The sequence below is a fragment of the Stenella coeruleoalba genome (genome assembly GCF_951394435.1).
Source record: "Stenella coeruleoalba genome assembly, chromosome: 5".
Taxonomy (NCBI): domain Eukaryota; kingdom Metazoa; phylum Chordata; class Mammalia; order Artiodactyla; family Delphinidae; genus Stenella; species Stenella coeruleoalba.
In genome coordinates, this window is record NC_137150.1 from 86,713,461 (window position 1) to 86,740,133 (window position 26,673).

Below are 26,673 nucleotides of genomic sequence, written 5' to 3' on the forward strand. Positions count from 1 at the left end.
TGACCAGCTCACTCTTGAGAGCCCACCATGAACACAGATTAGGCTTCCTGGGAGAGAGGTGTTTGCACACATGCTGGTGTTGATTTGAGAACTGGATACAAAGCTTGTTCTGTGGGACCCAGCAGTGGAAGGACAAAGAAACCTGAGCCTGAGATCTCCAGACCCTTCTGATGTATATCTTTCTCCCATTATTGCCGTGCTTATATTAAAGCTGTTTCATCAATATAGCCTGTCTGAATCCTGTAAGTCTCTCTCACAATCTAACACATAAGTAATTAATGCATAATTAGCACAGAGAAAAGTAAAGACTTTTCAACTCACTTGAATTAAACATTAAGAATAGAGGATATTGGGCTTCCCTGGTGGCGTAGTGGTTGAGAGTCCGCTTGCCGATGCAGGCGACACGGGTTCGTGCCCCGGTCCGGGAGGATCCCACAGGCCACGGAGTGGCTGGGCTCGTGAGCCATGGCCACTGAGCCTGTGCGTCCGGAGCCTGTGCTCCACAACGGGAGAGGCCACAGCAGTGAGAGGCCTGCGTACCGCTAAAAAAAAAAAAAAAAAAAAAAAAAAAAGAATAAAGGATATATATTAAAGCATAATTTGATTTCATTTTAAGCTCTGTTAAAGGAGGAGTATGTGAGGAAGAGATGAAAGAACCTCAGAAAGAAAAAGAAAAAGGTGGAGAGATTGGGGTATATTAGGAGAAATAAAGAACAGAGGCAGAAAACCAAAAAAGAAACAGGGATAGAGAAGAAATGTGAAGATAAGAGAGACAGTTCCCTAGAGAAAATTCACCATGGAAAGGTAGGAGACCTTGACTGTCTGAGAGAGTGAAGGACAGAGAACATGTTCTTAGCTTCTGAGGTCAATTTTAATGAGTTAAGTAGCTTCTGTTTTGTCCCCGCATACCACACAGACCACTCATTCATTTGAGCAGTAGGTTTCAGATTATATTCCTCTTTAAGATACTAACTGCATGCCAATGCCTTGTTCTCCGATTTTTTAAGAGCTGTTCATCTTTAAATATTTAGAGATGCTTTGAGAAAAGGGATCCAGCAGTCCATATGGAGAGGAAAATGCCCTGGGCTGCTGAGGATATGCTTGAAATATTAACTCAGGAGTAGAATAAAATCAAACTAGAAACTACTCTGGCCTTTGTGCTGGAGCTGACTTGTTTGGGATGATTCCTGTAGAACCTATTACTTATTTTTAAAACTGCATTGGGGGCTTCCCTGTTGGCGCAGTGGTTGAGAGTCCGCCTGCCGATGCAGGGGACACGGGTTCGTGCCCTGGTCCGGGAAGATTCCACATGCCGCAGAGCGGCTGGGTCCGTGAGCCATGGCTGCTGAGCCTGCGCGTCCGGAGCCTGTGCTCCACAACGGGAGAGGCCACAACAGTGAGAGGCCCGCGTACCGCAAAAAAAACCAAACAAAACAAAACAAAACAAAACTGCATTGGGAGTGGGGAAGAGGGCATGGTGAGAGCGGGGGAAGACAAGAGGAGACAAAGCCAGCATTTCATCTCGTAGACAGCCATGTCCCTAAAGCAGACAAGATCCTGGTATAATAATGGTGTCTTGCCTTATTCGGTCCCCACCTATGTGGCTCCTTTTTACTGCTGTTCTTAGACATGTCAGCAGCTCTAACAGTCAGATCTGTCTTCCCTGTGAGCTGTTTGTGAAAAGACACAAGTCCAAACACCAGGCTTGTGAAAAACCCAGGCTGCATTGCAGTCCTGCAATCCCCTTTTTTCTAGAAACCTGCCTGATATTAAAGCTTTCACTTTCCTTATGGTTTCCCCCCGGGGGTGTGATGCCCCTTTTAGGACCCTTTCCATCTGTGGTGAAAGCTCAGGGGCTCAGGGGCTCACTGCTGCAAATGATGATGGCGGCTGGGAGTCACACGGCTGGAGATTTGGACTCAGAATCTTAATGTGCTACAAAAGATGCTATGAGGGGAAAAAAAGGTTGCAATATCTAATCTTAAACACACACACACACACACACACACACACACACACACACGCACACACACACACACAGGAAATGGAGCTTAAGAAGGTCAAGGAATGCACAAAACTCAGGCTTTGCAAAACCAAAATTAAATAAACAGAAACAATCAAATTCTGTAAATAGCTACTGGAGATGTCCTGCTAAACTCTGACGTTTTGCTTTTAGATTACAGTGACTTTTTTCCATGGGTTTTATTATTTTAACCTCTCTTCCCTTTTAGGCATTTCAATCCCACCTGCTTTTGTTTCCTACGTTTCACACGTGAGGTAGTTTTGTTTTTTGTTTGTTTGTTTTGTTTTTTTAGTTTTTTTCCTAAATTTTATAAAACGTAATAGAGGGTGACAAGGACAGGACCCACGGAGATGATCTAGTAAAAGCACAGGCAGGAAAAAGACACACATGTGGCTCGTGGAAAGACCGCCCTGTTGAGTAAACTAGAGTTTTCGTGTATCTCTCCTGTGCTTTCTTTTGCTGCATCACCAGAGTAAGGGGTATAGAAGGCCAGGGGCTGTGGCCGAGGGACTCTTCGACCCAGCGTCTCTTGCTCTAGAGCAAAAAGCTGCTACATGGGGGGCCCTGAAGTTTACGTTAAAGACTCTTTCTTTCCATGGAGCTGTGGAGGTGAGGCTGTGTGCCATGCTGGAGCCCTGGCAAAGCCGAGCCCTTGGAAACATGCAAGAACACGACATCCCTAGGGGTGACACTCTCCGTGGACATCCCTTGCATGTCTAAGCCTGAAAGACATCATTGATAGAATAATCTGGGGGCTTTTCTATTCTACAGGAAAGCTAAATTAACCATAAGCTTTGTAATTTTAACTAGTAACACTGGAAGACACAGTTCACAGCTGACCAAACCCCTATTGTTCTAACACTTAGGGCTGCTGGTGCAGTGAACATGTAGCGCCTAGTAAGCATCAATACATGCATGTTGACTTGGTTAACTTTTAAGAGATGAAGGGAAGAGGGTACGAAATTACCATTACTGAGCACTAATGGTTGCCAGATAGTAGATAGTTTGCATACAGGTCTCTCATTTGGTTCTTATGTCACCATTGTGAGGTTGGTATCATTGTCCCTGTTCATTGATGAGGAATCTAATCTAATCTAATCTAATCTAATCTAATCTGGTCCAAGGCCCAGAGTTAATAGTGAAGGAGGAGAATTCAGACCCAGGTTCATCAGATTCCACAACCTATGTTGTTGTGTTTTTTCATTAACTCCCACTGTCTCTGAGTCAATCACATAGCAGATTTATGAATATTCATGCAGAGGAAGGAAGAAGTGAAAGAGAGTGAGTGATAAGTGGTGGGAAGGGAAGAAACATTTCTGAGACATCCACTCTGTGCTGCGTACTCCATTACTGCGCATAAACCCAATGCACCTAAGAACCCTGTGTAATGTTGATTATGATCCCAGTTTTGGAGATGAGTTAGTTGGGACTCATAGAGCTTAACTACTAGATGAGGCTATGTTGCTAGTAGGCGGTTGAATTAGGATTTGACCTTAGTTCTATCTGCCCCTAAAGCATGATCTCCTTCCGTTAGGCCATCCTGCCTGGGTACAGGCATGCTAAATTCTCATCCCACCTCTGCCCTTCATTAGTGGCTCAGCCAGTGGCTTAGCCTCTCCAGGCCCCGATTTCTCATCTGTGAAATAACAAGATGTTCTACCTATTTCAGAGGCTTATTGGGAGCATCACGTGATAAAAGCATGTGAAAGGGCTTTGAAGAGTTAATAAGTTATTAAAAATATAATTGGGATTATAAGAATATCAGAGTGAGGAATTACCAATGTTTGTCAAGGTCTTAAAGGATCCACGGACGAGCTGTGTCCTGTAGCTGGTTATGTGGAGTTGGTGATTCCACACCAACTAATTCCAACTAATTCCCCAGGAAGGAAAGTTCTCTGGTTTTTCTAGTCAGTGCCCAGGGAAGCATGGGTACAGAAGAGAAAATCTGATGACACATAAGACAAAGTCCTTTTCTTTTTAAACTGGAATTCTTGGATCCAACCTTGTGGTTCTATATCTGGATTGAGTCCATGTTACCTATAAACATTGGCCCAAGAACCTACAAAAAAATCCTGATAAGAAACAAAACACCTACCAAACATTATATCATTAGATTATTTATTTTACTTAAAGTATTGAAATGCAGTCCACTAATAAACTTGAAAATTAATTGTGGCAGAACAAAAAAATGGAAACCGTTCCTATGTACTTGGGACTATAATAACAATTAATCTAAGAGACTAATTCATAAAATCAAAAGACTTGGATAATATACTCATCTAGAACCACACCACAGAGCCTGAGCTATGATTTGAATGCAGCTGTCAAATTACATGACTGATATTCAGTGAAAACATGACAAGAAATCATAAGTTATTTAATGTTCTTGGGGCTAGAAGAAACTGGAATATAATTTTCTCTCATCCCATGTAACAGGAAATGTTTGAGAATTAAGAAGAATATTTATTTTACTTGGGATTTTGAAAAGTTTCAATGAAGCCATAATGCCATAAGACAGCTGATCAACACACATTAGTAGTAATAACAACAAAATGCTTATTGAGCACTTAATATATACCAAATAATATACCAAGAATTTTTCATGGATTATTTCATTTAATTCCTAAAAACAACAACAACGTGCTGATACTCTCCTTACCCCGTTCATATAGATGGGAAAACTGACTACAAGGGTGTGAAGTAATTAGTTCAAGGTCACAGCCAGCAAGAGGAAGAGCTGGGAAATAAGCCCAGATCCCAGAGACTAGAGGCTGGGAACTGCCTACAAGAATTTGAAGTCAGAGGGGCCTATTCTAATTTCCTTTTTCTCCTGCCCTTCCTTGTACTGCCTAAGAAATAGCCAGGCTCTGAATGAGTTCAGAAGGGTACATTTCCTCTTGTCACTTAAAAATAAAAACACTAGGAAAGCTGGTATAGGAAATGAATTAGAACAAATTAAACGTCAAAGGATGAGCAAAAACCTCATTCTTACAACAGGATTCACACTGCTTTCTGCCCTACTTTTCCTTCACTATCTACTTCAACATTTATTAAACAGAAATTTAAACAATTGAGACAATTTTTCCAGGAAACTTAAGGACTAAGGATCACAAGATAACATGTTCTGAGAGCCCTAAGTCAGAAAATAAGGATTCCCATCTGGGTTCTAGAGTCAACTCAGCTTTCCTTCATTCCCACCAGAAATTAATTGGAATAAGGTCCTCTGAGGAACATTCTGAGCAATGATGCAAACTGACACACACTGGCATAATTATGCTGTAGATTTTCAAAAACTTTAACGTGACTCACCTCTCCGAAGACACCCACGGAATTATTTTCCACAATCGTGGAGATTTCTGGCTTAGCTTAAAGGCAAATAAAACACAGTTAGTTAGCGGCCCTGAATGATACCCTACCTGGTCACTAGTGTGTGTGTGTGTGTGTGTGTGTGTGTGTGTGTAAAAAATTCATAACTCATCAGATATTTATTAAACTCCCACTGTGTGCCAGCAGTATACTAGATGCCTAGGAAACAAAGGTGAAGAAATCATATTCATCATCTTCAAGAAATTTACATTTTCATGGAAAATACAGATACATAAACTAGAAATTAGAATTGATAGAACTGATATAAGTATTGCTATTAAGGACACGTGGGATTTGAAGAAAGCTTTTGAGAAAAGCTTCTAACTCAACCTTAGGGAATAAGAAGAGGCTTTTGGAAGAGGCCACATCTGATATCTGAAAGATGCCTCTGGGTGAGTCAGGTGAAAGGAGGAATGTGGGGGAGAGGAGGGGCAGGCAGTGGGCAGACGGAAGAGAGGAATGTTCTATGTGTCCAAAGGCCTAGAAATAAAGCACAAGTTATAGGTCCCTGAAGGGGCAGGAAGAACACCTGGTTCTTATTTAGTTGTTTGGTACTGGAAAAGATCAGGGGCTATTTCAGCGATTTTGTTGTCCCGCTAAATTGTAAGTGCCTTGGAGCCAGAATGCTTTATTCATCTCTCCATCTCTAGCACTTAAGTGCCCAGCATAAAACAGACATTGAGGACATCATGTTGAACTGAAGTGACTTCAAGTAAGTTCTTTTTTTAAAAAAATTTTTATTTATTTTATTTTATTTATTTATTTTTTTGGTTGTGTTGGGTCTTCATTGCTGCGTGCTGGCTTTCTCCAGTTGCCGCGAGAGGGAGCTACTCTTCGTTGCGGTGCACGGGCTTCTCATTGCAGTGGCTTCTCTTGTTGCGGAGCACAGGCTCTAGGCACACGGGCTTCAGTAGTTGTGGCTCTAGGCACACGGGCTTCAGTAGTTGTGGCATGTGGGCTTCAGTGGTTGTGGCAAGTGGGCTCAGTAGTTGTGGCACATGGGCTCAGTAGCTGTGGCTCGCGGGCTCTAGGGCACAGGCTCAGTAGTTGTGGCGCATGGGCTTAGTTGTTCCGCGGCATGTGGGATCTTCCCAGACCGGGGATCGAACACGTGTCCCCTGCACTGGCAGGCAGATTCTTAAACACTGAGCTATCAGGGAAATCCCTCAAGTAAGTTCTTGAGTATAGCAGACAATGCCCTCTATGAACCAGTGGAAAAAATATTAAGACCCTTGTCACAGATGCCATCAGTGTCTGCTACATCCACTCAGCCTCTGCTTACTGAAGGCCTCTTGCTGGGCATATATATGATCCTCTCCTGAAGATTTACTGAGGTTATGGAAACACACTCAGTCCACAAGTAGAGCAGACTGGAAGTCCCAGAGGGTTAATGGTGACAACAGGTGGGGAGCTGGTGGATAACACCCCAGCTTCCTCATCTTTGTTTGGTATAACTCTGATGGGTATTCTCCCAGGGTTTCCCAGTGGGAATGAGCTCTAAACCCTAGTGCTAACTGGCTTGATCACGTACATTTTATTATCTTCCTTCCCTTCCTTGACATATTTTCCCAGTCCTATGTTTTCTAGGACTACCTCTCAAATAAATTAATTTAATTCAAATCCTTGTCTCAAAGTTTTCTTTCAGGGGAACCCAAACCAAGATACAACCTAAAATGGTTATGGGAGGAGGCCTATTTCTGATTTCCCATTAGCAACAAATGCCAGTAGCGTGAAGGACCTGAAAGCAAGAGCAATTACTAAAAGTTGCAGAGGTGACTGAGCGAGACAGATTCTTTGGGGGGCTCAGGACAATCACGTTTAGAGCTTAGGAGTGCAGGAGAGCAAACTTGTGATGGCAGGTGACTCCCCACTAAAGAAAGGGAAGTCAAAGGAGGCTAGTGAGAGGGATGCAGGAAGTAGCAGAGGGGAAGCTTCTAATCCCTGGTCTGCCAGAGAATGAAGGTGTTCTGGAAGAAGAAATAAACTGGACTTAGGGCTTATAGAATGGCTCAGTGATAACATTTGAATATTTATTTCAAGGTTTTCATGTTTTTGTTTTTGGTTTATTCTATTCGGGGAATCACCCAGGCACGCAGAGTGGGTCCTGAATACGGTATGTGTATACCTCTGCCAGGATCACTATGATATACACTCAGGTGACACTCCCAAATAGATTAAAGACTGTCCAAACACAACACAGCTGGCCCATGTGCTAAAGGAGAAGACCCAGAAGCAGGAGAAATCTAATTCTATGAACAAACAGGCAGAGTTTCATATTTTTGAGCATCCACTGAAAGGAGTTCAAAGAAGAAGAAAACAGAAATATAGAGACAGAGAGATGTAGAGACAGGGTGATAAAGATGAGATGTAAGAGAGTAAACAGCGTTCCAGACCAAGATGAAGGTATTTTAATGCAGCAAAGAGATACAGGACATGGTTTAAATGTTGGCAAGGCAATTAGATGGAGTTATGGTACAAAAACTCTTGGCCAAATGGGACACAGTTTGCCTAACACAGAATTATTTTTTTTCGCACCCCGGATGGCTGCCTCCATCGATTTGCCAATAGTCAGGCCAGATGAGTCAGCTTCATGTTTGTGCTAAGACAGTTATACCCCATAAGTGAGTGAATGGTGATGTCAGTAAAAGAGAGGAACAGCCTTTCCAACTCATCACAGGGCATTGTCTAGGCTCCATAAGGAACCTGACCATCAAGGGCAACTGATTATTTCCTAGCCCATCCCTGAGGAGAGATGGAAAAAGAGGGAGGGAAGGAAGGAGAAAGGGAGGCAGGGCAGGAGGACGAGAGTGAGAGCTGGAGAAAGAGATACAGGAGAAGCTATAAGCAAGCGACTTCAAACTAAATACATTTTGGCTGTAGCTCCTCCCACCTTTATAAACTAAAGGGTTCGCATTTCCTTCAAAATACTGAATTGTGTGACCTCTAATAATAATCAATAAGATTCTAAGTAAAAACAAAGATTTTTCACTTGCCCTATCATTCAGACAACTGGGAAAAAATCTACCAGCCCATGCTCTTAGGTGGTGTGAATTATTTTCTCTTTGTTTACCTCATTTTCAAAAACAATTAATTGCTCATCCACATCACTGTTTTTCTCTTTGCCTTCATTTAAAAATGATGTTTTAAAAAACACAGTTCTTAGTCACAAAAATGAAAAATATCCAAAGCCAAGGGTTTCTGTTTATTGATGTTTCCTTGCATCACTGAGCAAAATAGAATTTTCACATTTCCCTTAAATTCACACCCTGCAGAGTCTCTGCAATTTGTTTGAGGCCACAGTGGATATTTCCCCTAAGCTCCACTCTCCTGTGATTGCAGGGTCAGAGGGCCATCCCAGCAGGTTCTTTGGCTGGAGAAGCTGGACAGTCTCTCACCCCAGCTGGCCTTGGTAGGGGTGAGAGGACTCCTGCAGAGTTTCTTTGGAGCTGTGTTTATCATTTTCCTTTTCTCACACTGGCCTTATTCCACTCTGCTCCAGAAAGCAACTAAAGCAATTAGACAAGTAAGCAATTAGACCTAATTATAATTAAAGAGACTTCCAGTATTCTCAGGAAACATTAAAATTGCACATAAGGTAGTGGTCACCAGGAAACTGACCGATCTTTGGCAACTGAACCATCATTCTTTAGCTTCCTACCCTCATCCCCAGCCGTAACACGAATGACAACTATCAAGGCAAACAGAACTCCAGAATAGTGACCCTTGTGTGGCTGCTCTCCCGCTAACAGGGTGCTTCCTCTTTAGTGGAGAGAAAGCAGGAGACAGTGACAGGAGGATGGCAGGGAGTCCAGAGAACAGAAACTCTTAGCAAAAACCCTGACCGTGGTGGAGCGCCTGAAGATTTTGCCAGACCTGACTACAGCCTAGCGAGGGAACTTCCGGCCATCATCCTGGATTTGGACTGGAGAGAGGTAGAGGCTGTAGTCTGTACCGGGCTTGACTCTGTCTTTAAATAACGTGGAATTGCTGATGGGGTGATATTGGGTGAGAAGTGTTTCCTGAGTTCCATTATCCTCCTGATGAGACAAAATGGTTACCAGCTTTGAGCACTCAGTTGTGCCAGCTCTGGACTAGGTGTCCCACATGCAGTAATTCATTTGTATCTTGTAACAATAGAGATAATGAATGAAGGATTGAAATTAAGAGATACTGAGTATGTTACTAGAGAAAGTATCGTGACACTTGACTTTCAGTCATAAATTTGTGTCACTCTCTCTTAACACAAATAGAAACTTGCTGCTCTTCTGACTAAAACTTGCCTTTCATAACCTTCCATAAGTTGCATATTGGGGGTGGGATTTGGGGGTGGGGTACAGCGCTGGGAGCTAATGTCAGATCATAATTCTCATTTCAAGTTCTGAAATCTTACTGCTAAGATGTGCTCAGGAGGCTGTATCAGTTTTACTCATTAAATCTTCACTAAACTGGGTGATCACAGTCATCCTCGCTTCCCAGCATTCCAGCATTCCTTTAGAAAAGGTCTCATTTTAGCTCCCTTTGGAGCCAGGACTAGAATGAGGTAAAGAGAGTCTCCTAGGATGCAAAATTTAAGGAAGCAGTCACTCCCAGGATCTTGTAAGTGCAGGGTGGGCACCTGAGAGTGAGTGCCTCCTTAAATTTTGTGTCTTTGGTATCTCCTTACCTCCTTACCTCAGCCTAGTTGCTGTCCTTCTGCTCTTAATTCTGTGATTGTGACCTTCAAAAAGGACACATAAGGGGCTTCCCTGGTGGTGCAGTGGTTGGGGGTCCGCCTGCCGATGCAGGGGACGCGGGTTCGTGCCCCAGTTCGGGAGGATCCCACGTGCCGTGGAGAGGCTGGGCCTGTGGGCCGTGGCCGCTGGACCTGCGCGTCAGGAGCCCGTGCTCTGCAGCGGGAGAGGCCACACCAGTGAGAGGCCCGCGTACCACACACACACAAAAAAGGACACATAAGGAATAGGCTGTAAATGTTAATCTGAATTTGGAGATCAGAATTTAACTGGAATACTTGATTCCTCTAGTCTATTACCTTTTTGTGGGTCTATGAAAAAAAGCCTTCATTATTCTTGCCTTAGCCTGAATCTCATGGACCAGGTCCTGGAGATGTCACAGTGTTGGGCAGGGTCAGTAAATGTGCTGACTAAGGGCCTAGTAAGAAGGGGACTCTTCAGGGGCATAAGCAGAGAGGAAAGCCTATGTCCTTATCCTCCTTCAGTATAGCTCTATATTTTCAACTGAGTTGCTTTGAACACATTCTGATGCACAAGCTTCTTCTCTGGAGGTTCTACTGGAGTTGTTCTGGGATCAGTCTCATCCCACGGCACATTTTTTAAAAGGTCCTCAGAGGACCGGGGGCTGAAAACCACTGGTCTAACTCCAAACAACAGATGAATCATTATGAGTAGGGGTCGGGGAAACGGAAGGAACTGAAAAGGAGAAGGGTGAACAGGAATGCATCGGATGGGGAAGAAGCCATGAAATAATGAAAACAAAGGTCTGTGACTTGGACTCTCTGGTTTAAAAATTGAGACAGTTCAGGGTAGAAGAAAGGGAAGCCAGGTGAGGGAGAAAATTCAAGTATGAGCTGGGAGCAGAGCAAGAAGTGGAAAACAGGAAGGCAGACTACTTAGATAGTTTAGATAGGTATTTCCAGAATATACTTAGTAGAAACTCTTACGCAAGACAATTTTTTAGGTGAACATGGTGAGGATTGGTATCAGCTTTACCTACAGATACACAGGTAGTAATGCCTGCAGAGAATCACAGACTTACTCCTGAAGCAAAGAACGTAACTTTATACCCACATAAAGTAGGACTTAAGAGTCTGTGCCACTGCCTTCCTAACGAGGAAGGATACAGAAAATTAAAGGGAGAGAACTTATGTTCTGGAGACAGAGGCCCCAAAAGGAGCCCTGACGGCAGAAGAGAGAGGAAGGCATTTCACTCAGCGTCTGCTGATCTGGAGGCCAGTAATTAAGGAGGCTGGCTCCCCCTGCAGGTTCTTCAGCATAAGCTACGCTTTACAGCTATTGTTTTACGCACAGGGACTGCTTTTGTGAGAATCTAGGGGTTCAGAGTGCTTGATCTTTTAGTAAATGACTCACCATTTGGAACACTTCCATCTGTCACTCTGTCGTGGAAGAAGGGCAGTCAGAGGCTGAAGGTGGAGATTGGTGAGAGAACTGCTTTTTCCTTTACTGCATAGCTGGGGGTGACTGGCCAGGGTAGTTTAACTGATGGAGAAAAGATATTTAAAAAATTATGCAGAGTGTTTTTTGTTTGTTTATTTTCTGGGTGCTTGACTGTTGTAGAGGAGGGATTTGTTCCTTCGTTGGGAAAGATGGATTCGGTTGCAAAGTGTGCCCTGTAATCTACAACATCAGGACAGCCTGAGAGATTCCAGAGGCTCCAGATATAAAGGGGCGAGGCAAGAATCTGCATGTGAGCACCTGCCTTCGTGGAGCAAATGGGAAGAGAGGTGACAAAATGCAGGGAAACGATGAAATGTCTAGGGCTGGGAGAGGGAGAGACAATACTAACATTATACGATGACCACTACTACATTTTTATATTCTTATTACTCATAGCTTAAATTTATTTAGCACCTACTGTGTTTGAGGCACTGTGCCAAGTTCTTTCAAGTCTTACCTTATTTACTCCTTACAACGATCTGGAATAAACCAAGGTTAGCTAACTTGCTCACAGGTCACACAAAGAAGGTACTTAAGACACAGCACCAAAAAAGGGACAAAGAAGCCTCTGAGACAGCACATCTTAATAAAACCAAGCCATCACAAAACAAAATTTTTTTTGTGGACTCTCTCGAATGAAAAATGTATAAGAAATTCCAGGAAGCCAGAGGTCTTTGTATAAATTGGAGGTTTAAGAGATGTGGACAATTTGCTGATTGAAAGGAGCGTTTTATGATATATTGATCTACCTTTGGTGATAGGGGTCAGAGAATACACCTCAACTCCTACCTGTTAAGAATGATCTTAGGGCACCTGTTCTTCCGGAAACAGTCTGGTAGGGGATCTTCCACAGAATCTTTATTCTTGTCTGTTTTTCTTTTCTTTTCTTCTTTTGATAATTTTAAAAATATTAATAAATATTTCTAAAACTTCATGGAATTTCCAACTTGGTAGACCCTTACAAAACTGAATGAGGAATGTAGACTGAACTAGCTAATGTACCTGATACACCTACACGAGTCCTAACACTCAATAGATGCTCAATTAATACTAAATCACTGTCTTCCAGCCTCAACTGAGTCAGCCTGCTGTGAATTCATGAGTATTTACTCTCTGCTCAACTAAACTGAAGAATTATGGAGAGTCCTAAAACGAACTCTTTGAAGATTAGTTTTTAATATGTATTGAGCCTAGGTACTGTGCTAAGTTATTTAGCACCTCACAATAACACCATGGAGCCGGTACTGTAACAATATAATTATAATATAATTATAAAGCTATAATTATAATATAATTATAAAACTATAATTATATAATTATAATATAATTATATTATATAACTACAATTATCCCCTTTCGTGGATGATAGAACTAAAACTCAGGCTGGGCAACGTATCCAAGGCTGTATAGAATTCTGAGACAAAAGGAAAAATATGTATCCCTATATGCACTTATCAAAATATTCTCCCATATTTTACCTCAGTGGAAAAAATTAATAAACTCTCTACAGCTTAACATTTTGAAAAATGACTACATGAAGCCATGCATTGCTCAATCTTTTCTCCTGCCCTTGTCAACCTTCAAACCCGCACCCGTGGGGGGCATGATGCCATGAAGACCAAGGAACCACAGGCTGATTGGAAAATCCTATTCTTTGAACAGCACGGCAGGATCTCAAAACAAACAAAAAACATTGTGCCTTTATTTTAAAATTCGACATTTTGTTCATCATGGATTTTCCCTAAATTTTGATTTTTAAAAATATTTTATTAAGATATGTATCTTGATTACTGATTTCTTGGGGCACTTCCTTAAATTTTGCACCCAAGGTGAGGACCCTACTCACTTCACCCTAATCCTAGCTCCTAGGTCACACAGCTATTAAATGTAGAGCCAGGATTTGAAAACAACAATTTCCCTTGAAAAGCCATGCTATTAATGCCTTTGCTACATACTGCTTCACAAAAGTAGTAGAATGGACAGTCCTTGACTTTTCTGCTGAGAGTCTGTTTGAGGAGAGGAAAAATTCACAAGAAAAACAAATAGAAAATCAGGACCCATAGAAGAAAAATAAATGCATAATACCATACAGGAGTTGGATAAAATAATTAGCATGATGAGGGCTGGGAGGGTTCATACTGAATCACGGAAAACTCCTCCTGAATGTCTCTTAATGACCTCACAAACCCTAAAATAATTTGCAGAGGGGTTCCTATTTTAGTACTAGAATCAGAATTTTCAATGCAGAAAAGAGACCATGGAACTATTTGATTTAGTGAGGTGACCTCATCTCCATGTCAGGGCTGGCAGTGGTGGCCACAGGACAAGTAGGTGCTGAGTGTATAGAGCCCATTCAATAAACTCTGTTAACTGCATCGATTGTTACTTCTTTATCTCCTAACTGCTTCCTATCTTCACTTTGCTCCATTTATTCTCCATCCAAGTAGGGTCCTTGCAAAGCTCCCCATGTCCATTTTATAGAAGTCCACAACAATATTTTTCCAATCATCACAATTGGTTGTCAACACTTTGTAGGTTGGCTAACACTTCATTTTTTTTTTAACCTCTTTATTGGAGTATAATTGCTTTACAATGGTGTGCTAGTTTCTGCTGTATAACAAAGTGAATCAGTTATACATATACATATGTTCACATATCTCTTCCCTCTTGTGTCTCCCTCCCTCCCACCCTCCCTATCCCACCCCTCTAGGTGGTCACAAAGCACCAAGCTGATCTCCCTGTGCTATGCGGCTGCTTCCCACTAGCTATCTATTTTACATCTGGTAGTGTATGTATGTCCATGCCACTCTCTCACTTTGTCCCAGCTTACCCTTCCCCCTCCCCATGTCCTCAAGTCCATTCTCTAGTAGGTCTGCATCTTTATTCCCATCCTGCCCCTAGGTTCTTCATAACCATTTTTTTTTTTAGATTCTATATATATGTGTTAGCATACGGTATTTGTTAACACATCATTTTTGATTATGGTGAAGACAGTTAGGGTCAGTTGCCATCAGGTAGAAGGTGACAGCTTTCTTTTCTGAATAGCTAGGCTTCCCATAGGCATGGAAAACCAATATTGTTGATGGTACCATTTCAATTTTTGTTTACATATAGAACATTACAAATAATAAAGAAGAGACATTAAAAGAGACATTTATAGATAAAAATGTACAGAAGCATAAGCATCTAGGTTTTAGTTATACATCTTTATCACTAATATTGAACTGTGTGAATCTGGTATGCTTCTCATTTTCTTTTCGTGATTTTAAAGAGAAAAGTCATGGATTTCTCTTTATCCACCAAGTTTGGGAACAAACATTCCCTCATCACCTCCCCCACTCCCACTCCCACTATGTGCTCACAGGTCCCAGGGTCTTGGTGTAGTACATGTCTGTTGTTTGCTGGCTTTAATTATCCAGCTCAGACATAACCTAAGAGGCTTTTCCAGGTACATTTAGTCAGAATCAAATTATTTTCCCTCTATGTTGCTAGTTTTTACATTTTTATTAAAGTTGTATTTCATGGCGGGAAACATGTTCAATATAGTTTTGTATCCCTGCAGGACCTCGCACTTAAAACAGATTCACATATGCTTGTTAGATTGAACTGAAATTTATACTGTGGGAAATCAGGATGATCGTTTGGAATGAACGCAGAATATTCGACTGTATTTAGAAGCTCCCAGAGTAAGCCCGCAGAATTTCCCTGTTGACTGCATGCTTGTGCCCCAGGACATAAACTAGGAAAAATAGCATTTGTCCTTTCTCTACCAACTGCACTCCATCTAAATACACACATTCTATGACTTTTTCTACATCATCCAACCATGCACATGGAGCCTCAGCTGACACCGAGGGTTAGCCCTTTGCGTTTACTTAGTTATCTCTCTTTCTAGATAAATGTTGGATATACAATTTGCACCAGATGCCTTTGTACTTCAGTGTAGTCATGATCCTGGAATGTAACATTCCAAAATGCAAAGGATCTGCTCCATGAACACATTTAACGCAGCGTTAGCATGGGATCAGAGACACCCAGCAAATAATATTTTTATGATAACTGAGAATCCCAATAATCACCTTTCTCATGAGGGTCATAACTGAATTAATTAGATTTTATAAAATTCCACATACAAGACATGGCTTTTGCTTTCCAGTGACTTAGATTAAACTAACTTTAGTTTGTCAAATTGTTTCCAGGGTTTAATGCAGGACTTGAAGTGGAAGCACTTTGCAGCTCCCCAGAGTTACTGAGTTCCATAAAGCAGGTTTCTACCCTCCTGGGCTCATCTTCACCATCTCTACTTTTTTAACTTTTTTCTAAAAGCCACATTATATCATGTCTGTTAAGAACAACTGGTTATCATTATGATTACTGCTGCCAGTTTAACAAGAAACTAAAGCACTAAAAAATGGATTGAGGGGATATTTATGTTCTCTTCTGACCTACAACAGTCATGACATAAAGAACTGTAGTTTATTCCTTAATAATGGGAGATTAGATGATTTCATCTCAGGCTTGCTGAATCCCACAGTGCCAGCAGTATGGAGTATGGATGTAAATTAGAGGAGTAAATAGATTTTGACATTTTAAAAGGGAATGCACAGTTGGAATTTGATCAGCACATTTGCCAATACAATGTTCCCTGTGAAAAGAAGTTTCTTTCAAAAAGTTCCTCAAGTTGTCTCAATTATGATGCATTCTTTAAACTGAGAGCATGGCTTGAAGTTCCAGTAGAAGTTAAGGACTCACTCTCTCACTGTGTGACCTTAGGTGCAATCTCTCCATCCCTTATTTATCCTAAATATGTTGGCAGGATTCACAGATAATGTTAGTTTCTTTGAAGAAAACTGTTACATAGAGCATGTCTTATCAGTTATCTAGTCATTGATACTTAATGAGCTGCTCATTAACCAATCAGACAGCATGAGGTTTAGTGATCATCCATTTAATATGAGGCCAACGAATAGGATTGTGAGGGAAGGGGACAAAGAGAAATGAAACCATTCAATTATGTATTAGATATTTACTGAGTGCCTACGTTCTAGGCACTATACTAGATGCTAGGGATTTTTGAAATGAGTGATGCAGCTTTTTGCCCTGGAGAAGCTCAGCGTCACAGAAAAGACATAAGCTGACTGAAAGCTTTAACATTTGCTTGGAAAAACAGATTAGACACCCTTCAGATAAGATAAGTTCACTACAGATCAACTGACTAGCCAGCAAAAATCTGTACAGTAAAGCTTATTAAACTTTAGTCTTTTTAAACTTTTTTTGTCTTTTATTTTTTTATTATTATTCTTTTTAAAATTTTTATTTTATGTTGGAGTATTGTTGATTAGCAATGTTTTGTTGGTTTCAGGTGTACAGCAAAGTGATTCAATTATATATATATACATGTATCTGTTCTTTTTCAAATTCTTTTCCCACTTAGGTTATTACAGAATATTGAGCACAGGGAACTCTGCTCAATATTCTGTAAACTTTAGTCTTATTTATTACTATTAGACTTTACTATTCCCATTGATAGTGAATTTGTGATAATTAGGGTAGAAACGTTTCGCCCGTTGGTGGTATATATTAATAATGTAAACAAGGTATAGATACTGCATTTTCATTACAGTAATGCTTAGTGCAGCAGGTTTCTGACTTCCTGACATAATCTCCACTTTTAAATTCTTTTTCTAAGAACCACACTGTATCACATTTGTTAAGAACAATTGACTTATACTAATGATGGGTATAATGTCAGGCAGGAAGTCTTACATTTTGGAAACCAAACCCTAAAAGGGGGAAAAAATGTGGTTTTTGACAGATGACAAGGAGACATTGTAGATTTTAGGACAATTTGAGAAAGTTCTCTTACAATATCTTTTGATCCTACTGACTATCCAAAAATATCTAGACAGTAAAAAATTATCAGTAGGTTGTATTTTAAGGCCTACTTGCAAGTCAATTATTTTGGATTTGGCACATCCTCAGAGAAATCTTTTTATATGAAGGTTCTAGTTTCCAAGACAGCCCACAAAAACCTATTCACTTGTAACATGAATGATCAACCATGCAAACACAGTATTTTGCAGGTCGTATCGGCGGCTATGTTCACGGACAACTATTAGTTCTGTAAGAATTTTTAACTCTTGTGTTTTCATTTGCATGACGATATGAAAAATTAATATAGTCATATTCTGGATCACCTAAATAAACACCCTATTACATGATTCTCGAAAGTGTGTTTATGGTTATCTTTATAATTGTGTAAGACTTGTGTTATCAACTGATCTAACAGTAGTACTGGAGGTCTACTGTATATACTGGTTAAGAGCTGGCTGTCATTTGGCTGGCTTGCCTTGGAAAATTTCTCATAAAAATCCAGATTTCTGTTTTGTTTTGTTTTATTCTTTTAAGTCAGAAAATATGGCAACTATGGGCCTGTGGCAATAATAGAGCTGGGCAGTGACTGTTTCTTATTCAGCTCCTGCTTCTCTCATGCACATTTCCTCCCTATATTTGATAAGCATTAGAGTTTGTGCTTCCCAATCTAAGCAATGTTATATTTTCCAGAATGGAGTAGTAAGGGTTCTGGGAAAAGGTAGTCTACACCTCTGCACATGTGTGTAAACAAGTGTGTGTGAGTAGGAGCTTCTGCGGGATGTGGCTCCTCTCGGGGGCACCATCCCACTTTTTTCTCTCTGTAATCACAGTTCAGTATATAGCTTGAAATATAAACTAACCTTGAGGAACTAATTTCTAAGCTCCTGCATTCACAGACCCAGAGGCTTGCTGAGTTGCAAGGAATCCTAGCGTCCTTCCTTCCCTCCCCTGGCTACTCCCCAACCTTCCACATAATACCTGCCTCTCATCCAGCATGTTTCCTTCCCTATTATTACTTGTTATTCATTTTTACTTCATCAATATTTAAAGATCATTGCAGTTATTCACTGAAAAGGGCAACACTTACCACCAACCATGCGAAGGTGAGCTCAGATGAAATTTCTAAGGAGATATTTTGAAAGCACGGTATTTCCAGAGTCTGATTTATCTCTATTTCTATTGTATGGCTGCTTCTCCATTCATCCTGTGTAACTGTAACAAAACGTAAGGTAGAAAAGACACGGATCTGTGATTGGTTTGTAAAGTGCTTTTAATCCAAGAAATGAGAACAGTTTTAGTATAGAGATTCATCTATCCTCAGGGTACACCTATGAAGGGGACCCCACCCACAGTCCTTGTATAAATGGCAAAAGAGTCACTGAGAAGCACAGAGTTGTTTCTCACTGAAAAACTATAGGGAAACTACCCTAACAGAATCCAGCTCACAGCTTGTTATGTTCCTCTGCTTTAACCCCAAATTGGTGCTTTAGGCTTCAGATCACATTTCCTGGATCAGGTAGAAAATAAAACGTTATAACCTAGCCTCTAACTGTCTTTTTAAAAATTTTAATAGACAGTTACTTTTAGAGAACTTTTAAGTTCATAGCAAAATTGAGTGGAAAGTACAGAGTTTCCATATATCCCCTGCCCCACCCATGCACAGCCTCCCCCATTACTAACACTCCTAACCACAGTGTTGCCTTCGTTACAATCAATGAACCGACATCAAACACATCATCACCCAAAGGCCATAGTTTATTTATGTTAGGGTTCATTCTTGGTGTTGTACATTCCATGAATTTTGACAAATGTCTGACATGTATCCACTTTTGTAGTATCCTATAGAATAGTTTCACTGACCTAAAAATCCTCTGTGCTCTGCCTGTTCATACCTTCCTCCTACCAAACTCCTGACATATGCTGATCTTTTTACTGTTTTCATACCTAATTGTCATTTTAGAGCTTATAAATATTTCTCCAAAGAAGAAATGACACAGAAAAACACATAAGGAACTCCAAGGAAGCACCATTAATAAATTATTTTCATTTTAAAAGTGGTATTAGATGAAGTTTTGTAGCCTCTCTTTTCAGGACGGTGAGATATATATATATATATATATATATATATATATATATATATATATACACACACACACACACACACACACACATATATACATATGTAAGCAAACTATAATATTGTCAAAAATAACTTATAGGACTTCCCTCGTGGTGCAGTGGTTAAGAATCCGCCTGCCAATGCAGGGAACACGGGTTCCAGCCCTGAGCCGGGAAGATCCCACATGCTGCGGAGCAACTAAGCCCGTGCACCACAACTATTCAGCCTGAGCTCTAGAACCTGTGAGCCACAGCTACTGAGCCTGCGCTCTAGAGCCCATGCTCAGCAACAAGGGAAGCCACCGCAATGAGAAGCCTGTGCACCACAGCGAAGACTAGCCCCCGCTCGCCCCAACTAGAGAAAGCCCACGCGCTGCAATAAAGACCTAACGCAGGGCTTCCCTGGTGGCGCAGTGGTTGAGAGTCCACCTGTCGATGCAGGGGACACGGGTTCGTGCCCTGGTCCGGGAAGATCCCGCATGCCGCGGAGCGGCTGGGCCCGTGAGCCATGGCCGCTGAGCCTGCGCGTCCGGAGCCTGTGCTCTGCAACAGGAGAGGCCACAACAGTGAGAGGCCCGCGTACCAAAAGACCCAATGCAGCCAAAAATAAATTTTAAAAAATAAATTAAAAAAATTTATAAATGAAAACAATTCTATCATCCTAATATCCTGAAAATCTTATTTCTTTTTTCTATATCTATACAAATCTTATTTGTATGCATGTATTTTTTTTTCATACTTTGCAATTTTATTAACCAAAAAGTGTTACCTATATTTTTACTTAAAATGTTTTGCATGATTCTTAAGCTACTTGTGGTTGAAATTCTTAGATGCTTTATGTCATATATACACATCATCATTTGTTTAGTAATTTTCAATTATTGAAGCATATGCTTTTTCAGTTTGGGTTTTTACCTTATTTAAACTATTACAATCTTTATAGCAAGGATCGTCCTTAAACTAACAGCTTTCTTCTGACCATTCAGCTACTTAAGATAAATTCCCTGAAGTATAACGAATGGATCATGGGGTATGAACATCCTCATTATTATCAACAGCACATTTTTTTTAAAAAAATTGGATATTTTGAAAGTTATACCTAGCCTTTAGAACTTCATTGTGTTTCAAGCTCTCATCAGTATCAGCTGTCCTCTTCACTGATAACTCTCTCCTCCCCCCCCTTCCTTAACTGAAGCCAGGCCTTCCCATTGGGGCCCATCGTCCCCGCATCATTCTCAGACAGTGGTTGTTTGTTTCCTTATACCCTTATTTCCTCAAGATCAGGAGATGGGATCAGTGCCTTCTTTGCTTTCTACTGCTGCTTCAAAATATTACTCCAACCCCGTAATTTAAAAAACAAAACAAAACAATAAAACCCTTGTCTTTTATGGTTAAAGGCATTTAACAGTACTTCCAAATGGAGTTACTTGTATATCACTACGAAACTTTTTTTGCCATGTTTGCATACCACCATTAATATTATTGATTTTATTTTTGAGATTATTGTAATTTTTTGACTTATATCAGTTTATTTTAAAAAAATTTTTTAATGAGAGAAATTTTATTTTATTATTTTATTTTATTTATTTTTTTGGCTGCGTAGGGTCTTCATTGCTGCACGCGGGCTTTGCTCTAGTTGCGGCAAGCGGGGGCTACCCTTCGTTGAGGTGCACAGCTGTGGCACGTGGGCTTAGTAGTTGTGGCTCACGGGCTCTAGAGCGCAAGCTCAGTAGTTGTGGTGCACAGGCTTAGCTGCTCCGCGGCATGTGGGATCTTCCTGGACCAGGGCTCGAACCCGTGTCCCCTCCATTGGCAGGCGGATCCTTAACCACTGCACCACCAGGGAAGAACCTATCAGTTTATTTTAAACAGAGACTGACCTAGGCACAGATTTGTGTAGTTTATGAAATCCACTTGGTACATTAACTCTATTTTAATGTGCATTACCCAAATACATAAGTATTAAATTTTTTGTAAAGTTTGTCCAGATTCTGGGAAGTTGGAAATACAAGTGGCATAACTTTTTGAATATTCCTGAAATTCCTAATAAAAACAGACTAACTAGAGTAGCAAAACGAAACACAATATCTACAGCAATATCTACAGGAACACTAAATAACAATATATCACCATTAATATGTGGAGACAAACCACTAGACCACTGTGATATCAGCAACTGTGCAAAAAGAAACAGGAAAATCAGCTGGGCTCCTGATGGCCCTTAGAACTAGAGAACTCTCCCCCTGCCCCAGAAAAAAACCAACAGGCAATCACTGGGAAAGAAGGCAGACTAATCTGAGAATAGCAGCAGAAATGCAGAAAGAAGTATGTAGGCACCAAATTACCAGAGCCTTCTAGGGAAAGAAGAAAAGGCTTGTCAGTGCTAGAGCAGAGGGGACTCTTCAGACATATCCCATACTGAGAAGAAACCCCTGGGAGTAGAATCCAAATTAAACAGGACAGGCTCAACAGGAGAAAGCAAAGAGGCAATTTAGATAAAAGTGAGGGATAGGAGGAAAGGAAGTACATCTCACAAAGTACAGTGGCATATAATTTACCTTGAACATAACAGAAGAGAGAGCTCTAGAGAAACTCAAGACTCTAGAAAAGATAGCCTGGCCCACTCTTCCATGATAAAAATCAAAATCCATTTAACTTAAACATACTTAGATCGAGCAATAGAAAAGAAATGGGGTAGAATCACATGTAAAGATACCATAAGAAAAAAAAAGAGAGAACTAAGTAACATTCCTACAACAATAACAGCATATTAGAAAGACATGACTTCAAAATAAATAAAAACTATAGCCTACTTATTCAAAATGAGCTAAAAGAAATAAAGAAAATGATATAAGCTATGAAAAAATTTAGAAAGACTAATAAATGAGTCAATTGGAGAGAAGAAAGTTTATAAAAGATAAGTGAGAGAATTCAGGAAAGAGTTGGAAATAATAAGTTTTGAAAATCATTTCAGAAATTAAGAGCAAACTAGAACAAAACCAAGAATATATTAACACAAAAGCTAATGCATTAAAAGAAATTTAAAAAATAGAATGAGGGAAATTTTTAAATGAAATGAGTTAATAAATAATGAATTTTAAAAGGAAAAAGAGGTAAAAGGGATTCAAAGAAAGAGACAGGCAAAGAAGATAAAAAGTATGTTTAATAGAAGATACTCAAGGAAATAAACAACAGACAGAAAAAATACTGAAAATTATAACTCAAGTACAATTTCTTAAAATAAAATGACTAGAAAATACATATTAAAAGATTATATTGCAAAAGTAGGAAAATAGTCTCAGAATGGACATTAAGCATTTTCTTATAAAAGTATTAAACAAAGTCAGTTCTGGGGAAAGAAAATCAAATTGTTATTAACTTTTGGACAGCAAATCTTTATGTCAGAAAATAATATAGTAACATATCGAATATACTCAAGGAAAGAAAATATGAGTTAAGGATATTACATTCAGTCTTTAATATGAAGACTATAAAAATCATGTTAGAGTCATGCAAGAACTCAGGGAATATTGCCCCATGAACATTTCCTGAGGATTCTCCAATAGAATATACTTCAAACTGAAGAGACATTCACATAAAGGCTAGGGGTAAGTGTTGAAATATATATTTACCTTTAGCACTAAGAATAAATAATTGTTATAAGAGAGTAGTAATGAATATGTATTTTTAAATAAAGATACAATATAAGTATCAAAAACGCAGATGAGGCGGGGATTGAGGGGCTGACTCCTGGTTTTGCGGGCATGAAGATGTCAGTGAAAAAAAGATATGTATAAAACTGAGCAAATGTGTTAAAAAAATCACAATTTTCAGGGCCCTGGAAATTGACCAAAGACAAACATTTAATTGGGAAGCATTTCCTCCTGAAAAACCACTAGAGTTTCAATAAGAACAGTAGGAGTCTTTAGCCTTCTTGCTTAGGGATCCTTCTATCCCCTTTCCTGACTAGGTCGGTGAGAAAGGTAGTTTCACCGTCTTAGAGCTGGCTACAAAACCCAGCAGCTTTTCTTCCAAAAGGGGAAGACTTAAATTAGGTCTAAGCATGAAAATCCTTCACTTTGTCAGCTAACAGGGACAAACTTGGTAGGAAACAGAAAAACTGACGCTTGGTTAGCCTGGGTTTGCAGTCTCATTTGGGATGAGGGGCAGACCAGATAGACAGTTAACATGGAGATTCTAGAAATCAGAGAGTCATATAATAGCTGACATAAATTCTCTACATATCTCAGGCTGACTGGGAAAATATACACATGAGTCGGGGGGACCTGAGAGAGCCCAGTGAAAAGTGAAAGCCAAGGGAGGTACTACTGTTGCAATTTTGAAGGCACTCCCTAACCCCGCCTCCACAGACATCTATGTGTAGAGGGTGGAAGCCTATTGGGCTTGAGGTATTTGAGCACAATTTTTGCCAAATTCATTTGTGGACCAACAAAGGGGCTTTGCCAATGTAGGGGCAACTCCTTGGAAGCCAAACTAAAGACGTAAGAATTATAGTAAAAAGCTAAGCAGAGATTTCAATGGTCACACACTGCAAAGGAGACAGATTTTGCAATTTAAATATGGGTAAGTTACTAAAATTTTGAAAAACCCACAGAATCTAGAGTTGTCGCATTATGGGTTTTTTGTTTTTGTTTTTATGTTTAGCTTTCAACAAAAAATGAGGACATAGGAAGGAAACAGGAAAGTGTGATCCGTACTCAAGAAAAAAGCAGTTCATTGAAACTGACTCTGAGCAGATCCTACATTGGATTTAACAGACTTCAAAGCAGCTATTAAAAGTATGTTCAAAGGATTAAGCAAAATATGATGGCAATGACTCAATACATAGGGAATTTTAGTGAGGATAAAATGAACCAGATGGTTGTTCTAGAGTTGAAAAGTCAATAATAAAAATAAAAAATTCACTGGGAATTCTCAACAGCCAATTTGAGATGGCAGAAGAAAAAAATCACTATGTCTGAATAATGATTAATATAAATTATCTAATCTGAATAGCAGAGAGAAAGAGGATTGAAGGAAAACAAAGAGTTTCAGAGCCATATAGGACAATATCAAGTGTCCTAACATATATGTAATTAGAGTCATAGAAGGAGAGATGAAACAGAGGGGGACAGAACAAATATTTGAAGAAACAAAGACCAAAAACTTCATATTTGATTTTTTAAAAATTTCCCCAAATTAATCTACACATTCAAGAACTTTAAAACCTTAATACGATAAATACAAAGAGACACCCAACTAGGCATGTCATAATCAAACTGCTGAAAGCCAAAACAAAGAGAAAAGTAGGAAAGCAGTGATTGAAATCAGTAAGGAAAAAGCCCCAAACTTATCACATGCAGGGACCAATAATAGAATTAATGGCTCTCGTCTCACTAGAAACAATGGAGATCAGAAGACATATTCAAAATACTGAAAGAAAAAACAGTCCACTAAGAATTCTACAGTCATTGAAAATATCATTCAAAAGTAAAAATGAAAAAAAGAAAAACCAGAATTCATGGCAAGTAGATTCGCTTTATATGAAATTCTAAAGTAAGTCCTTCAGGCTGAAAGAAAATGACACCAAATAGTAACTTCACTCCATGGGATGGAAAGAAGAGCATAGGAAATGGTAAATATATGGGTCAATATAAAATATATACATTTTTTTTCTTTTTTCTTCTCAATTTCTTTAAGAACGTGAAATTCTTTAAACCATTAATTGCGGCACTGTTCTGTTGGGTATGTTATAGGAGATCATTCATGTGTCTGTTTTTGGTCTACTTTTTCTTTTTCACAACTTACTCCAGCACATCCTTTCCTTTTGCTATTATTGTCAATAATAACACAATATATATTCTTTATATATGTAATACATATAATAAACTGCATATATAGAAAAAATAGAAACATTGGAGTTAGCTAACAAGGACATTAACTCTTTTTACATATTCAAGAATAGAGAAAAAGATGAAGGAACTACATGAAAAGATGAACAATTTCATCAAAGAATTAAAAATCTAAAAAAACCAATAACTAAAAATATAACATCAGAAATTAAGAATGAATTTGATGAGATTGAAAACTTACTGGATACCAAGAAAAATAAGATTCGTGAATTGGAAAATAGGTCAATAGAAAATTTCTAAACTGAACCACAGGAAGGAAAAAAGTAGGAAATACAGAAAGAAAAGTATTAGAAATCATAAAAAAATATATTTAGTTACAATTTTTAACACTAGAAACCTAACATCACAAATTTAAATGCTAATTTAAAAAAACATCCAAGTGTGAGAAATAACATGAGTGAATTTCTGTATAATCTGGGAATGGGGAAAACGTTTCTTAACTATGACTCAAAATTAGAACCAATAAGGAAAAAAAAGTGATATATTTTATGTCATAAATGTAAGAATTATGCTGCATTGGAAACAGTAGGATAAGAAAGTATGGACAGAGGACAAACTGAGAAAATATTTGCAATTTATATTATAAATGGTTAATAGATTTTATATGTGGGACATTTTCAGCCTAATAAGGATAATAATTATAATGAATTAAAACTCATTAGTATGTTTAAATTCATATAAATTCTTGATACTTAACACAAATACTTATTTGTGACCTAAGAATGCTAGTGAACCAACTCATTTTTAAATCTGGTAAATAAAGGGAAAGAACCAAGTGTCTATTCTGCTTTTCTTATACAAATTGTACATGTAGTAAATAATTGGTTCATGGGAGGAATTTCTCTTTATAAGAATACTTCAGCTGATAAATGAAGGAATGATAGAATTAGAACATCACTCTTTGGCAGCCCATAATGAACGAATGGATCTAGGCAATACCCATCAGTGGTTGTTAACATCACACAATCAGACATTATGTAGCTCTGATGTAACTACACAACATCATCTATGAAATACTCTTGCCAGAAAATAAAAATAAATGTGATCAAATCTGTATACCTAACTAAAAGGTGAAAGAGGAACATGGAGATAGCATGAGATGTGACAAGCAAAACCCAGGCTGTGGGTAATTCTACAGGACAAATAATCAAATTTGCTCAACAAATGCATTGGAAAAGAAAAATAAGAA

At 39.3% G+C, this 26,673-nt stretch overlaps 1 protein-coding gene across 1 annotated transcript in view; it reads right to left on the reverse strand.

The window, feature by feature from the left end:
* CD96 (CD96 molecule) overlaps positions 1-26,673 on the reverse strand; it is a gene marked incomplete at both ends in the record, with an annotated part of 85,546 nt that overhangs the window by 52,097 nt on the left and 6,776 nt on the right. The window contains 4 exon segments of the mRNA XM_079921963.1: positions 5,333-5,379; positions 9,213-9,273; positions 9,277-9,426; positions 18,542-18,666. Coding sequence (XP_079778089.1) covers positions 5,333-5,379; positions 9,213-9,273; positions 9,277-9,426; positions 18,542-18,666 — 383 coding nt within the window.